Source organism: Melopsittacus undulatus, chromosome 4, assembly GCF_012275295.1.
Source record: "Melopsittacus undulatus isolate bMelUnd1 chromosome 4, bMelUnd1.mat.Z, whole genome shotgun sequence".
Lineage (NCBI taxonomy): Eukaryota > Metazoa > Chordata > Aves > Psittaciformes > Psittaculidae > Melopsittacus > Melopsittacus undulatus.
This window is the reverse complement of record NC_047530.1, coordinates 4858861-4874521: the sequence shown is the minus strand read 5'-3', so window position 1 is coordinate 4874521 and position 15661 is coordinate 4858861. Positions and strand designations below refer to the sequence as shown.

Here is a 15661-nt window from a genome sequence, read left to right as displayed (position 1 = left end):
CACCATCACAGGAGCCCACTTGATAAGCTTCCAAGAAATTTACAGTGCCTAAATATGTATTTACCACCACACGCCTTGAAAGTAACACATTCCACAGGGAAAAGCACATCTGAACATGACCTTAAATTGCTACTGTGAAGAATTCTTCCCGTCATGGGGTCATGTGCAAGACCACCTCTATCCCCATGGACATTCTGTCCAGCCATTTAGCCTCACCCTAGGCCAAAGATGACAGCAAAATTAGCCCCAAGTAATTACCAAGCCCAAAATACATAGGAAAAAAAGGTTGGGTTTGTTTTTCTTTTCAGAAGAAACCTGAGAAGAGAACAAGCCACAAGAATCTGCAGGCTGAGTGTAACTTCTGCACAGAGCCATCTCCAGCTATGTTGGGATTTGACGCTCTTCATTCCTTCCCTTTTAAGCCCTTCCTGTCAGTCATTCTGACAGAGTGGGAAGCTGGTGACACAAACAGGGAGACGAGCTCAAGAAAGATAGGAGTTTATTCCCCTTCAAGTTTTCTCTCACAAAACACTGCCAGATGCCACAGAAGTCTAGAATAAGCACCATGACCTTATCGTGCAAGATAACATATCCTCATTTGTCCCACAGCTTCCATGGAAGGCACTGATGCTTGGCTCAGAAGCAAGATGTAACTGAGAGAGGAGGACACAAGCAGCCCTGCAGCACCTTTCACACAGGCTTGCCTCCAGCTTGACCAGTTTATTCTCCAGCTATTTTCCACCCTAAGCCCATCCATTGCACAAACACCACGCTGTCTTGCTCTCAGCTTCCTGGATCCTCAATTATTTGCTTATCAAATCTTCTCATAAAGTATATCCCAACGCAAGAGAAGCATCATTGTACATGGCCCTTCTATGCCCATGACACCTTTCTGTCCTCTCCAGTACAGGGAAAGTGCTGTATGCTCTTTTACTACTGATAGAAGCCAAATAAACAAAATAAATAATAACAGTCAATAGTGACCATCTCTAACTGCCACAGTTTTTTCATGGCCATCACTCAGTCATATTGCAAAGATGGGTTGACCTGGGAAACATGGATCTAGTTCAACCAGGTTCTTCTTTCACATGGAACTGTTGGAACAAGTCCAGAGGAGGCCACGAGGATGATCAGGGGCTGGAGCACTTCCCATATGAAGACAGGCTGAGAAAGTTGGGGCTGTTCAGCCTGGAGAAGAGAAGGCTGCGTGGAGATCTCAGAGCAGCTTCCAGTGTCTGAAGGGGGCCTATAAGGATGCTGGTGAAGGACTCTTCATTAGGGACTGTAGTGATAGGACAAGGGATAATGGGTTGAAACTTAAACAGCAGAGGTTTAGATTGGATATAAGGAAGAAATTCTTTGTTGTTAGAGTGGTGAGGCACTGGAATGGGTTGCCCAGGGAGGTTGTGAAAGCTCCATCCCTGGCAATGTTCAAGGCCAGGTTGGATGAAGCCTTGGGTGCCATGGTTTAGTGTGAGGTGTCCCTGCCCATGACAGGGGGGTTGGAACTGGATGATCTTAAAGTCCTTTCCAACCCAAACTATTCTATGATTCTATGTGGGAACAGGAAAAAAATGAACAAACCTTTGCTGGTTAGAGAAACAAATGAGACTGTGCTTACTACTAATGTAGCAAAAGCTTACTACTAACATCGGGAAGGGATGATGGTCATATAATAATATGCATAGCAGCAAAATAGAGAAAGCTGTGGAGAGAAGAACCAGAAGCCTGTAAGCAGGGCAATATGCAGGGTGTCCATTGATGGGACTCAAAATGGGACATGGGGAGACTTGCCAGGGCAGGGCAGGAGGGATATCTTATTGTCTCAAGCAGGGATATCAGGAGGGATATCTTATTATCTCAAGCAGTCTTGAGGGAAATCTGGTGAGCACCAGAACATGAAAATTCAAGAAGGAGTATGATTAGAAGATGAACAAGAGGATTTTTTTTGCACTGCAGAATGAGCATTGGCTCTGTTGGGAAAACAGTATTAATATTAAACACGTGCTATATTGAAAAAAAGGGAAGAGTTTGTTTTAACCTTAGTGTGACTTCATAATAAACTCCTCTCTGGAGGAATGTGCAGCTGGTTTGGCTGCAGAAGGAGCAGGAAGACTCTAAAATCCTCAGGATTTAAGTAGTCCCCCAAATGTATACCTCCCATGTACATAAACCATCCACCCTGTGTACCCCAGGTTAGTTAGCATTCACTGGCTTGTTGGCAGTTCTGCCCACTGAGGGTAGGAATGAAAAAGGTTTGTTGGTATTTAAAGCAAACAATAGCTCTACAAACAATCAGCCACCATCCAACAGCATCTCCAGCTGCGTACAACCCCATTGGGGTCCAGAGTTCACCCTCCATTGGGTACTTACATTTTCTCTGAAGATAAAAGCCAGGATAGCAGCTGAAAGCTCCGCCAGGAAGATTAACAAAATAAACATGAAGAACTGGAAGAGAGAAGATGAAATACAAATCAACCAAACATATCATACTATTAGGTGCTTGCAATAGGTAGTAGGAACACAGGGGTTTGCTAGTCATGAAAGAGATGGAAGAAATAGACTCATAGAATGGTTAGGGTTGGAAGGAACCTTAAGATCATCTAGTCCCAACCCCTAAATAACCAAGGAAGCTTTTTTTCCCTGACAATAAAACCCCCCTATGAGTAGGTAACCTGGAGCAGACACAGCCCCTCTCTGCTGTCACAAGATGTGGGACTTGGGATGCTTTTGCCTGTTTCTAATGGGTGAAAGGGAGTAAGACTACAGGCCACATAGCATCTCCCAATAATAAATGTGTACCAGGTTAAAACAGTAAAGCCTACTTGGCTGGAAAAAGTAATATGATTGTGTAGATGCTCATACAGGGTTAACCTGTGCTGACACAGGTGTATGCATCACAAGCATATACCTACATAAGCACACAAACCCATCACTACAATATAAACAAGTTTACTGTAATACAGTCATAGCTCATTGTGTATGGAAGGAGGTAGCGGAACATAATTATTTACATCTTTGACCAAAAATGGACTCTTTTCAGAGTATTCTACACACAATGGGGTTGCACCGAGTTAAGTATTGACTACAGAGAACCTCTACAAAAAGTTGATAACATACCGTTATAATTTTAATTCGATTATGCAAGTGTCATCCATGTCTTGTATAGCATCCATAGTGTGCATATTCATATCCTTATATTAAGTGCACTGTTGCATTGATGCCTTGTGCTAGTTTCATGCTGCTGCAGTCCATACGAAACAGTAAAAGTAACAGGCAGGGATATGCCCTCTAAGATCCTTAAAGCAACAACCATTGGTGCTGAGGAACAACTATGAGAACAGAGCAGAAAGTGGCTAGGCTCTATCCTATCCCACAATGACATTTATTTCTATTCTTGGGAACAAAATAGTAGGCTTGAGGAACCATAAGTCTGAACTAGATGGACAGGTTTTTATGTTCTTAGAAAGGAGAAATCACCATCTGTGATTCTAAATTCAAGGATCCCAAGAATTACCCACAGACTCAAAAGATGATTTTACAAAGCTGAGTGAATGTTCAGAAATGAACTCGAGTTTTGGAACCATGTGGGAAAACCAGGAGTGAAAAGAGGATAAAGTAAGACAACATCACATGGAGGGCAATATACATGCCGTACATGTTACCAGTGAAGGTGGTTGAAGCAACAAGTAGAAATGAACACAAGAAAAGTCTGGATGGGACTTTCTCTGTACATGAGAAGGTTATTGAAGGTCTTTCTGAAGCAGAAGGCAGGCAGATGGGGCCAGAAGTACTATTGTGATCCCCAAGCAATGATTTATAAACAGTGTCTGAAATACTGTGCACTCTGCATTTTGGTAATGGAAAGAGAATTCAAACTACCTGCTTGGAATGAGCAAAATGTTAGTTTGTTGTCAGTCATCAGGGCTGTAAGTGATCTTTCCCCACTGGAAAAGTGCACACACCACCCTGTCCCATTTGTTTACCTGCTTCTGCAGGGAAAACAAAAGGAGCCTGGATTCCAATGCCAAAACAAGAAGAGTCAGATGAGCAGGTACTTGGGTTGCTAATAGGATGCTGTTGCTTGATTTTGCTGAACTAGTTAACTCTCTAATTTATTCTTGCTGCTGGAGTTTTCTGTGTGGTTTCTTTTCTTCCTGCTCAGAGACTGTTTTAATTTCACCACAGGAGGGCAAAGAACAAGTGATGAGAATGAAGGATGCTTTGCAAATTCACATCATCATCCATCAAGGGATCTCAGCGTAGTCACAAAGAGGTCTAAGGTGGCCATGAAGTGATTAATCCCATCACCTTGCTAATTGCATTTCATTTACTGATTACTGGGAGACACATGTTCACCCAAGCTCCAGCTCAGGTCTGTGAAGAAGTGGAAGCAGTTACTCCCGGATTATCTCTGATAAGCTTCATTATCATTTCCAAACTGATTTACACTTATATTGTGCAGTCTGCACTACAGATTTATAACTGCTACTGTGGAAAAGACATGAGCAGCCATTAGGGCTGATGAGAAAAAGAAGATGGATCATCAGAACTTGCTCTTATTCTGCATTTTAAGGAGAGTCAAAATCTGCTTGTTTTGTTTTGCCTCCCAGAATTAAATTGATTACTGATGGATGAGAACACTAAATAGCCAACTGGTCAATATGTGGGACACAACAGCCTCACATTCAAATTCATGCTGAACTCCCAACACTTGAACATGGGTAACCCCCACATGCAAGGTAAACATCCTGAGGAGTGGGGTCTTGCATGTTGGTCAAAACTCCTGCCTCAGCTCCTGGTGATGGTTGTAGGTTTATCATGTGTTTAATGATTCTTTTTTATATCTTACATCACAGAATGCCAGAAACCCAAGTGTTGGAAGGGACCTCAAAAGATCATCTAGTCCAACCCCCATCATCTCACCTACTGCTCCAGTTTCTGCAATGCTGTTCCACAAAATCAGCAACGGCCTTTAACCCAAAAGACCCACATTTTCATGCTGAAAAGTTCCAGGGGCTACTGCATCCAGATTACAAGAGTGCAAAACAGGATACGTGCAGTCATAAATGAAATTAATATGGACTGTTCTTGTTGCAAAGCTGAATCAGACCTGTGGTATAATGCATGCTCAACAGCATCTTAGTTTCTGATTTTCATGGCGTTCTTTTGAAGTCAGAGGGCCTTGAGGACAATCTAGAAGTTACTCAATGTCTGACTTGCAGGCCAATGTTTGTTGCTTTTTGCAAGCCAAGTCCAAATGCTGGGAAATCTAGAAACGCTTCACAGCCTTGTGCTTAATGCAACATGTTAGGTTACACAGTGATGCTTCTTTACCAAGAGGCAAGCAGCTTGATTTAAGGTCTTGCAGGCACACAAGCCAGAACCTTAGGAACATGCATTTGTGCATCTGTCGTGTCCCTTCTATCTCCTGTTTACATTTGGACTAAAAGCTTCAGACATGCATTATGCATCACTGTGAAATCTCACTCGAGCAGCTCTCTGGCTCATCAATTCTTTAACAACTTTGTAAGTGGGCTTGATTTGATCTAGCAACTTTTCCCCAAGTACCACCCCCTTGAAGCCTGACACTCTCCCCTTTGCAAGGTGTTCCCAGTCTGGTTTATGCTCCTGAATGGTTTGCCTTTTCAAACCCTAAAACTTATCCCCATCAGACTTCTGGTTTCACAGGTGCTTCATGCATTTTAACACCTTTCACTTGGTATCAGCACAGATCCTTGCCCAAGGGCATCACTGTTGTGTTTAACAAAGTTGACTTTGATACCAGAAGCTCTGGAAGAACTGACCAAGATGGAACACCAACTCCTCATCCAGTAATTACTTCCAGAGCTTCTCCTAGTCCATGGCATTACTTTCAGCCCATGTATTTCTCACAGTCCAAGTATAAAATAATAGTAAAAGTAAATAGATAAAGCAGCAGGGATAAGAACTGTCTCTAACAATCAGAACCACAAAACTGAGTGCACTGCAGTATAACTGAAAGCACCAGAAGGACCATTCAAGCCATGATGTAACCCTGTGATGTTAAATCAGGAGAGAACATGGCCAGAGAAACCTTCCTCCAGCCAGTCTATGTGCAGTGGACATGGTCCAAGCTGACAGTATTACACTCCCATTCGCTTTCAATCAATACTTGTCATTAAACATAAGTTTTAGTTTCTTAATCTGACAGGGACAGGCTTTTAAAGTAACCTCAGGCTTATTGTGCCTGATCCTTTGCATGTTATTGGATTCCTCTGGGCAGATCTTCATAACCTCATAGGCACATTTGGTTTGCTGATTTACTTGTGAGGTGAGGCACTAAATCAAGCCACAATGGCTTCCAGAACAGGGCTCTCATTTGCAGGTTATGAATTCAAGGTGTGGATGGACTAAAGGCCATAGAGAATTCCTTCACTGCAGCCATGCTTATCTCTAGGGGAAAAAATGGGTTTGCATTCCAGAAAGACAACTTTCCTCTCCTATTTAGACACAAGTCTTTTGCACCATGAAGCTGTTATGCAAGATACAACCACAGCAAAACACCGTAAGATCAAGATTTAAACAAAACAAAACCAACCCCCCCAAAACCCCGAACAAACAAAAACCCAAAGCCCCAACACCCCAACAGACCCAGAGGGAGGGAACAGAAGGTCATGCAAAGTAAACCTGATGATTTTTGTCTTTCAACACATAACTTGTAATGCCTTCCAGTAAGAGATAATGGCTGGAAACCCTGCAGTATCAGAACTTATGGTGGAGGTCAAAAGTGACTTATTTTAGAGGCTAAGCTCTTTGGAAATATTATATGATGACCACAAGGGATGGAATTTAACCCTATCAGTCAGGGGAAAATCTGCCTGAAGAGAACAAATCTGGTACGTTTTAGGCGCAGAATAGGCTGCATAAGGGAGCAACCAGTTATTGAGAGCTGCAGTGACAGACCACCATGCAGCTCTGAACTGACCATTTTGCTGACATGGGGGCTCTGTTACACAGATGCTCTACATGTTCCCTCTGCTTTGCTGTGAATTACCAAGTAATGAATGCACAAGTGGAGCCATGGGGCTTGGGTGGCCAAGAAAGGATTATTTTTGGTCACTTTATAGAAAGAAAAACCAAATAACCGAATAGGACCATTTTGAAACAAAGTTTAACAAGATCAAATACACTCCCGGACTCCATAGCCACTGGGCTCAAATCTATTATAGGGAAAAAGCAAATACTCTGTATTTCTAGCTGTGTGCAAAAGTACCCAAAGCCTATTTATTATCTAAGGAAGTAACAGCTACAATAGCAGACACCCATTTCATGCATTTATCACAGCATCATCTATTCACACACCCATTCCAAAAAGCCAACAGACAATGCAAGGACACTTACAAAGAGCAGGAGGCATTTGTTCTCACGGATGGCACCGCAGCAGCCGAGGAAACCCAGCAGGAAGAGCATGGCTCCCATAGCCAGCATGATGTAGGCTCCTGTGAAGAGCAGGGGGTTGGCAGCCACTATCTCTCGGAAGCCTGTGGGATCCACAATGACCCAGATCCCAAGGCCCAGCAGGCACGCTCCTCCCAGCTGTCATGGCACAAGGAGAGGGACATTGGTCAATGTAAAAGAACTGATGCAGGAAAATGGGGTTCATTGCTATGTTCTGATCAGAGGTGCTCACTTGGAGAGCTTCTGTTTCTCAGTGGCATATATTCTCCACTAAGAAGGTGACTGCTGATATGCAATCTCTTGCTCACTAAATGACCATTTGCAGCAAAAGCACCTTCCTTGACATGTCACTACCAGCTGTTTATGACCTCTCTAACGCTGAAAGACTGAACCTTGAGCTGCTGCCCCATAGAACCATAGAATCAACCAGGTTGGAAAAGACCTTTAAGATCATCAAGTCCAACCTCAGCACTGCCAAGGCCACCACTAACCCATGACACTGAGGACCTCATCTACATACTGTGTGAACACTTGCAGGGACGGTGACTGCAGCCCTGCCCTGGACAGCCTGTTCTAATGCCTGAACACCCTTTGGGGCAGGAATTGTTCCTCAGCTCCATCTAAACCTCCCCTGGTGCAGCTTGAGGCCGTTTCCTCTTGTCCCATCCCTTGTTCTTTGGGAGAAGAGACCGACTCCAACCTCCCCACAACCTCCTTTCAGGTAGTTGTAGAGAGCAGCTATCTGTAAGCAGCAGCCCAGTGAATGCCACACATGAAACATTGCCCCACAGAAGCCAGGATGGCTGGGTACTCCCACCCTTCCTGTCATAGACTAGAGCAATAGGATGACAGAGAATGACCCAATGCGTGGTAGGAAAACTACTGTGTTTCCATGTGAAACCTCAGCAGGGTATCCAGGACTAGAAAACAGTTCTGCCATTCCAGGATAGACCCATGTACACCACCAGTTACAGCTTTCCCTTTGGTCTCCCTTGCCAAGGACAGGAGTAACTCAGACAACAGTGACCGCAGCGCTGGCTTGCAGAACATCTGAGCATCTTTGGATGCTGCAAAACCCTCAGTGATTGGTAGTGCAAAGCTGAGGGTACATTCTGTACTGTGATGATGTGGCCGGATTACAGCCTGTCCTGCTGGGGAGCAGCAGGATGCTCAAAACAGGAGGATTCAGGAGAGAAAGTGGATTCTAAATACTTACAAATATGAAGAAATTGAAAAGAAACATCAGGTACTTCATGCAGCTCAGGCAGTCTCCCTCCATGGTCTTCAGGCTCCTTGACCCAATCCTTCCTGCAAAACATCAACACTTCCTTAGCACACTCATTTACTGTTAGAATGATAAAATCCTGTCTCCACTCATATTTCCTCCAAGGTCCTATGGAGTTCATTATACAGAAAAGCTCATTTCTTACCTGAACAAGGCAACAGCACAGGCTAGCAAGAGATAATGATCACTGCTAAGTCCCTTTGCATTCTTCCAGGTCTAAAGGTGAACACAGATATGAAGAGGAGGGCTGCAGGAGAGGAAAGGTCTAGCCTTACTTGCAGAGGAAGATGCTGGGGGAAAAGATATCCCTCTGCACATGAAGATATTATTTTTCCCAGTCCCTAAAGCCTGTCAGGTCTAAGAAGCATTGAATGACCCTGCCCACATCACAACAAAAAAGGTCATATTGACACAGGAGCCAGAATAAGCTATATCCATTTAAAAGACTCACAAGCAAGTATCTGGGTTAGCTCCATACAAGCTTCCTCCGCAGAATGAATGCCACTCAAACATGAAACTTGACATCGGGAGATGCTGGGCTGGGATAACTGCACTGTGTAGATGTGGGAGTGCCTGAGGATGCTGTCACCATACAGTTACCCAGCTTGGGGCACACCATGCACTGTGACTGTGCAGTGAAGTTATGATGTTCTGCACCCCACCCCACACAGATCTTTTGCAGGCACAGCCCATGGGTTGACATTGGCAAGCTTTTAAGACCAGGAAAAACACTAAGGAATCTTAACCAGTTTGAAAGCCATGTCTGAATTAGACAACAAACTGCTTAGGACAGTACTTCTATTAGAAAAGCAGCTATAAATCCTGACCAGGTGGGGCTACATGGGAAGAAAGTGCTGCTTCCTGTTTGATGAAGTCTCCCAATATCAAATTAACTCATCAACTACCCTAAAGGGACAGACAAATGAATATGTGAAACAGTAAAACTTTGACTGAAACAGAAATGCAGTCATGGCACCATGCACAGATGGATGCATACACTGGCAAACACAGAGGCACAAGTTTGCATAGCTCCCTAGAGAAGTCTTCCCAAAGCCCACATGCTTCTGAACCCATATCTTTCCCTTTCTCCACTGCAAATGCCATTCACTAAATAGATCAGCATCCAGTGGTATACTGTTAGTAAAGTACATTCAATTCACTGAAAGAAAAACCAGAAACTATGCAAGGTTTTCATCAGCTCAGAAATGTACCTCTTCCTTTCACTCCTTCAATGCTTTTGTTAATCCACAGACCTTGTGGGTGCTGTCGAGCCTTGTGGGGTGCTTTCCTCTGTGATGGGAACTTCTCTGCTTTAGCCTAAAAGCTGGGAAAACCAATGGCAGGCAGAGCACCCAGCAAAGGGGATTTCTATCATACAGTGTGTGTCTGCTGTGCTTGACTTGGGTTAAAATCAAAACAGTTCCTTCCTATTGGCAAAATGGGCATAGGTGCAAATGATGCGACACAGCATCTCATGTGGACATGCAGCTGCTTTCTCTCTGCATCTTCATGTACCTGGGGCAGGACAGCAGCACGCTCTGCTTTCTGGGCACTTCTCAGTGAATTCCCTTAGCTAAAAGAATCCTGAGGAGATAATAGAATCAATCATAGAATACCATGTTGGAAGGGATCTCAAGGATCATCCGGTCCAACCTTTCTTGGCAAGACCATGACATAGACATGATGTCCCAACACCCTGTCCAGCTAAATCATAACAATGTCCAGTGCTGGGGAATCCACTACTTCTCTGGGGTGACTATTCCAATGGCTGATTGTTCTCATTGTGAAAAGTGTTCCTCTTGCATCCAATTGGAATTTCCCAAGGAGCAACTTGTGCCCATCACCCCTCATCTTTTCCATGTCACTCCTTGTAGGAAATGAGTCAGCATCTTTGTAGCCACCCTTTGAATAGTGGAACATGGTGATAAGGTCTCCCCTGAGCCTTTTCTCTAGGCTGAACAAGCTCAGCTCTTTCAGTCTTTCTTCATGTGGCTTCCCAGTCATTGGATCATCTTTTGTGGCCCTTCTTGAGACCCTCTCCAGCCTGTCCACATTCTCTTTTTGCATAGCAGGGGCCAAAACTGAGCACAGTATTCCAGGTGTGGCTAGACAAAGTCTGAGTAGAGCGGGATGATGACTTTGTCTCTTATGGTGATACCCTTGTTGATGTAACCCCACATCCTGTTGGCTTTCTTTGCCACAGCAGCACTCTGTTCACTCGTCTTGACCATGCTGTCCACCAGCACACACAGGTCCCTTTCCACAGAGGGTCCACAAAGCCAGGCTTACAGACCTGGAGAAACACAGATCTGAACCACAGAACAAGAGCAGTATTTTTCTTTACAGTTTATTATCTTCTACCTCTGATACATGACTCTTCTGCACAGAGAGACTCAAAGCCAAGACCACAACTGCAGTAGATGGAGTGGGGCACAGAGCTCTGGCATGAGCCTGGAAGAGGTGTCCACAGCTTTTTGATGGTGTTTAAAGCCATGTCTGCAAGCCTCACAGAGAAAGGAGAGAAGGCTGTGTGGAGACCTCATAGCAGCCTTCCAGTATCTGAAGGGGGACTATAAGGATGCTGAGGGTGGCCTATTCATTAGGGACTGTAGTGATAGGACAAGGGGTAATGGGTTAAAACTTAAACAGTGGAGGTTTAGATTGGATATATGGAAGAAATTCTTTACTGTGAGGGTGGTGAGGTACTGGGATGTGTTGCCCAGGGAGGTTGTGAATGCTCCATCCCTGGCAGTGTTCAAGGCCAGGTTGGACAGAGCCTTGGATGACATGGTTTAGTGTGAGGTGTCCTTGCCCATGACATGGGGGTTGGAACTGGGTGATCTTAAGGTCCTTTCCAACCCAAACTACTCTATTCTATGATTCTGTGATTCTATCTTTAAGTCCAGAAGGGTAAGAAGCAGGGAGGGGGGGGAAGAGGGAATTCTTCAGTTTCATGGGAAAGGTGAACCTTCAACTCCCCTAACCCTTGAGCTTGGAGACTATATTAGAGAGCAACATGGAAATACAGATACATCAATAGGATACTAGAACTTCAAGAGCCCCACAATTAGTGGCACCCATATGTTCCCATCACCACCCACACAAACAGTTATGCTCCAATGAAACAAAGGATAGCTAAACATCACTGTATTAGCCAAAGCCTGAAAGTTATCTGAAAAACCAGTAAGTCCTGCTGCCTTGAGCACCCACTGCACGATCCATATCACAGCAGCCTTAGGCATAGAAGGACTAAAAAGCAAACCACTTGAGCCATATCGTGCCACTTCACATCATTCACACTCATCTCACTGCCGAGGCACCCACATGAAAAACATTGCCTGTGGTCCAAGAACCAGCAGCGCCTGAGCCCAACGCTGTCTTGCTTCTTTATAGAGTCAATAAATCACATTCTCACCTTACTTTACTTTGCGTGTCTGGGTCTGCTTCCTCTGCAAGATGAGCAAGCTCCCTTGGAACTGCTCTGATTTAGTACAGGCCTCCTTTTCTTTCCCAAGGCAAACCTAAGTTATGATTCTTTGCACTGCTTCTGCCCATGCACCCACTCAGTATGACAGATGTTTTCTAGGCATGAGCAGGGAAAAGAGGCTCTAAATCCACTGAACAAACTTGTGTGGCAGGCTCATGCCATAGTAACCTGTGAGCAGGATGAACATAGGCACACTCAGCTTTGATAACCGAGGACTCCCTTGTTTGCCTGGGCAAGAAGTTATCCCCATTGGTGATGCTGAGCTCAGATATGTGATTTCTAAACCCACTTCACTTCACACAGCAAAGCAACAATTAAGTGAAGCCCTGTTAATTCTGAAGCGCTTCAAGCCAGGAACATACCCCATGGGGCTTACAAATCCCAGCATCCCTCAGCTCAGGATGTGCAAATGGAAGTCAGTGGCAATAGTGCAAGGTCTGGGCTGGCAAAGCCAAGAACACGCACGTCAGAGCTTCCACATCATAACAGCTCAATGCAAACTACTAGAAAATGCCAACCCACTGATCTGATCTGAGAAACAGGAGCTCTGAGCATCTGTTTCAGTGCTGGAACTTCGAGCTTGGAGAGACACATACATCCCAGCATAACACACGCTTTCCAGTTTCTGATGGGTATCCAGATTCCCAAACAGCACTTGCAAGATCACCATTTGTATCCTGTGATTGCACTGATTAGAACAGGGCAAATCAATCAAAAACATGATCTGACCTCTTTTGTAGGGTTTAAATCTGTTTCCTGTCAGAACTCAATCACTCCAGCGTATACGAAATATATTACCAACTAAGCTCATATATGCCATAGACTTTGGATCGTATACAGCTAGCACCATTTACAACCAACACAAGCAAAATACAAACAACATTACTTACTAATAGCGTAATTATGATACCCCTTGTGCCAACTGCTGCTTTTCTAATTAGCTGAAGGTACTTCAAGTCCCCAGTGACAGGCTGCATGGAGGAAATAGCTGACATGAATGGAGAATCCTGACCCACAGAGCTACTTCCTCCTTCCACTTTTCTTTCTAAGCCATACACACAAAAGGCAGATCTTGACAGTTACTCCTACAACACGCTGATGCAAATGCGATAAAACCCAAATGCATATGTCTTAATCCACCTCTTAAAAATACCTTCCCCCCTCCTCCAGGCCCCAAATTTGTGACAGATTAAGTTCTCCTCCACAGGAGACATTTAATGCTAAGCAAACATTAACAGTCAGAACTGCAGAAGACAGCGGCTGACAGATGCTTTCTCTGGCTTGTCCCATCTCAGACCTGCGAGACACATGAGATGCATTTGTTTTTGTCTGAAATGTAGCTATAAATGTTCAGCTTTTTCTTAGGCAGATTATTCCACATTTCACCCTCCCTAATATGAGTTTTATCTCGCAAAGTGATGGGAAGGCTCAAAATCCCCAGCAGGGTAGCCAGGAAACATACCCCAGCTGCTGTAATCAGTTAGGAGTACAGCCTAGTTTTTCAAGGCAATGCACTTTTTTGTCCTCCAGCCACCATTTATTTCCTTCCTTCTGACATTTGCTTTTGCAGCTACCCTGAACATCACATATCCAAAGGCAGCTGCTCTACCACACCCCCAAAAACTGCTTCCAAGTTTCTGTTTGCTAGCACTGACATTTCCCTCTCCCACCATATCCTTTTCACACTGGATTGAACCCCCTAGCTTCACTTCAATTGCTCCATTGCCTTGGAGATGGCAAAGGAGCAATGACTCTGGGTGTCATTGAGTACAAACACCTGCTGCCACCAACCGGGGTCAGTCCCAAAGTTTGACTCAACTTTAGTTACAGCAGGTTGCTCAGGGTGACATTAGTTTGAGTATCTCCAAAGCCTGATATTCTCCCATCTCCCCGGGCACCTCTTATAATGTGTGATCACCCTCCTTGGGAAAAGCTTTTTCAAGACAGAGCCTCCAAGGTATGTCCAAGTTACAAAGGAACAAGAGCATCCCTCAGATGTGCCAGTCTATCAGGACTCTCAAGAGCACCTTATCTTCATCATTCTAAATCATTTCGTCTTCCATATCTCTCCTACTCTCTACTGAAAAGAAGGATGAGAACCATTTTCCTTGCCTACCATTCCAATCACTTAATACCCACTGCTAACATACCTCTGCAGGCTATTTGTATTCCACTACTGTTGTGGTTTAACCACAGGGTTAAATGGGTTTAAACCAGGGTTTATGGGTTTAAACCCCTAAAATTCAGACATTGTGCACTTGCCTGATAGCTTGTCAGTCTCCCCATTTCAAATACCTGATAGAAATCATGGAATACCTAAGACTGGAAGAGCTGTCTAGATGTTACCTTGTTACCCTCACCACTTTTTCAGTCACTTCTATCACATTATCCACTTATATTTTCTTTGACATACATATCTTTGCCACCAACATGCATGGATACCTTGTGCACTGAATTGATCCCTTGCTTCCTTTAAAACCAAAGAACCAGTTCTGTAGTACCTCCTGTAGCCAAAGGCCTGGGGAACAAATAGTGTTAACTCACACCTACTTTCATATTCATACAGAGTGCAACCAGGTAAAAGCAGAAGACATGTTTGAAGCTCTCCAGAGAGCCTTTAAAGGAATTATAAAATATAGACTAGATTCTCTTCAAGTCAAAGCATCAATTTCTAGAGGCTGTCCCAGCTGAGATGTCACTAGAAGCATCCCTGAAGCTGCAAGCTGCATTGGTGGTGAAGGACCACCAAAACCTAGCATTGCTCCAGGGTGTTCCCTACCCAACAACATGGAAACACACCCTTTAGCTTGAAGGTAAGGAGGCTTGACTCATCATGCTTGCCTCCTTTCATGGAGCTGCCCACTCCAATAGGATTTCTGTGTTCACTGTCTGCAGTGGTATCCACCTCCTTTAAACTGGGGTCTGCTGTGAAAACATCTAACTGGTGGTGCTTTCCACAAACCACCCTCAGAGCATCATTTCCACCAGATCTGCTCCTCTAGATAGAACAGAGATAGGGCAGTTTATTTAGGACACCAAAGGCAGTTTGTTGCAGTACATCTTGCAGCTGATATGAGGGCACATGAGCTGTGTATTTCTTACTCCCCTCCTGCACACCTAACCATCCTTGACGGAAATACAAAGAAAGCACAAAGAAAGAGCCATAATCAAGACTCACCTTCACAAATCTTGGGACTTGAAGCACGGTGTCTATTCTACTCTTTAATTCTCTGTGTGTCCCATGTATCTCCTTCTAACAAAGCTTGTCCTGGAAGAGAAAAATACACAATTACTGCAGAAGTCAATAAAATGCAATCATGTTAAATACACAATTTATTAAAACACACCATCCTGGTGAATATGCTCAGTCTAATTGCCACCTTAATTTAGTGTACATTAGCACTAATGAAGAGCTTTTAATACCCAGTGAGGGATCCGATTCCTCAGCA

At 44.2% G+C, this 15661-nt stretch overlaps 1 protein-coding gene across 4 annotated transcripts in view; it reads right to left on the bottom strand.

Moving 5' to 3' along the window:
* TSPAN18 (tetraspanin 18) overlaps positions 1-15661 on the bottom strand; it is a 125207-nt gene that overhangs the window by 11523 nt on the left and 98023 nt on the right. For 3 of the 4 annotated variants that reach the window (XM_034061739.1, XM_005154190.4, XM_031053562.2), the window contains exons 3-6: positions 15391-15480; positions 8657-8748; positions 7384-7578; positions 2374-2448 (exon numbers count right to left, since the gene is read on the bottom strand). In XM_034061739.1, the coding sequence (XP_033917630.1) occupies positions 2374-2448; positions 7384-7578; positions 8657-8719 (333 nt within the window). In that variant the 5' untranslated portion in view covers positions 8720-8748; positions 15391-15480. Of the gene's footprint in view, positions 1-2373; positions 2449-7383; positions 7579-8656; positions 8749-13102; positions 13184-15390; positions 15481-15661 lie in introns of all 4 variants that reach the window. The other variant, XM_034061740.1, reaches the window with a different exon arrangement.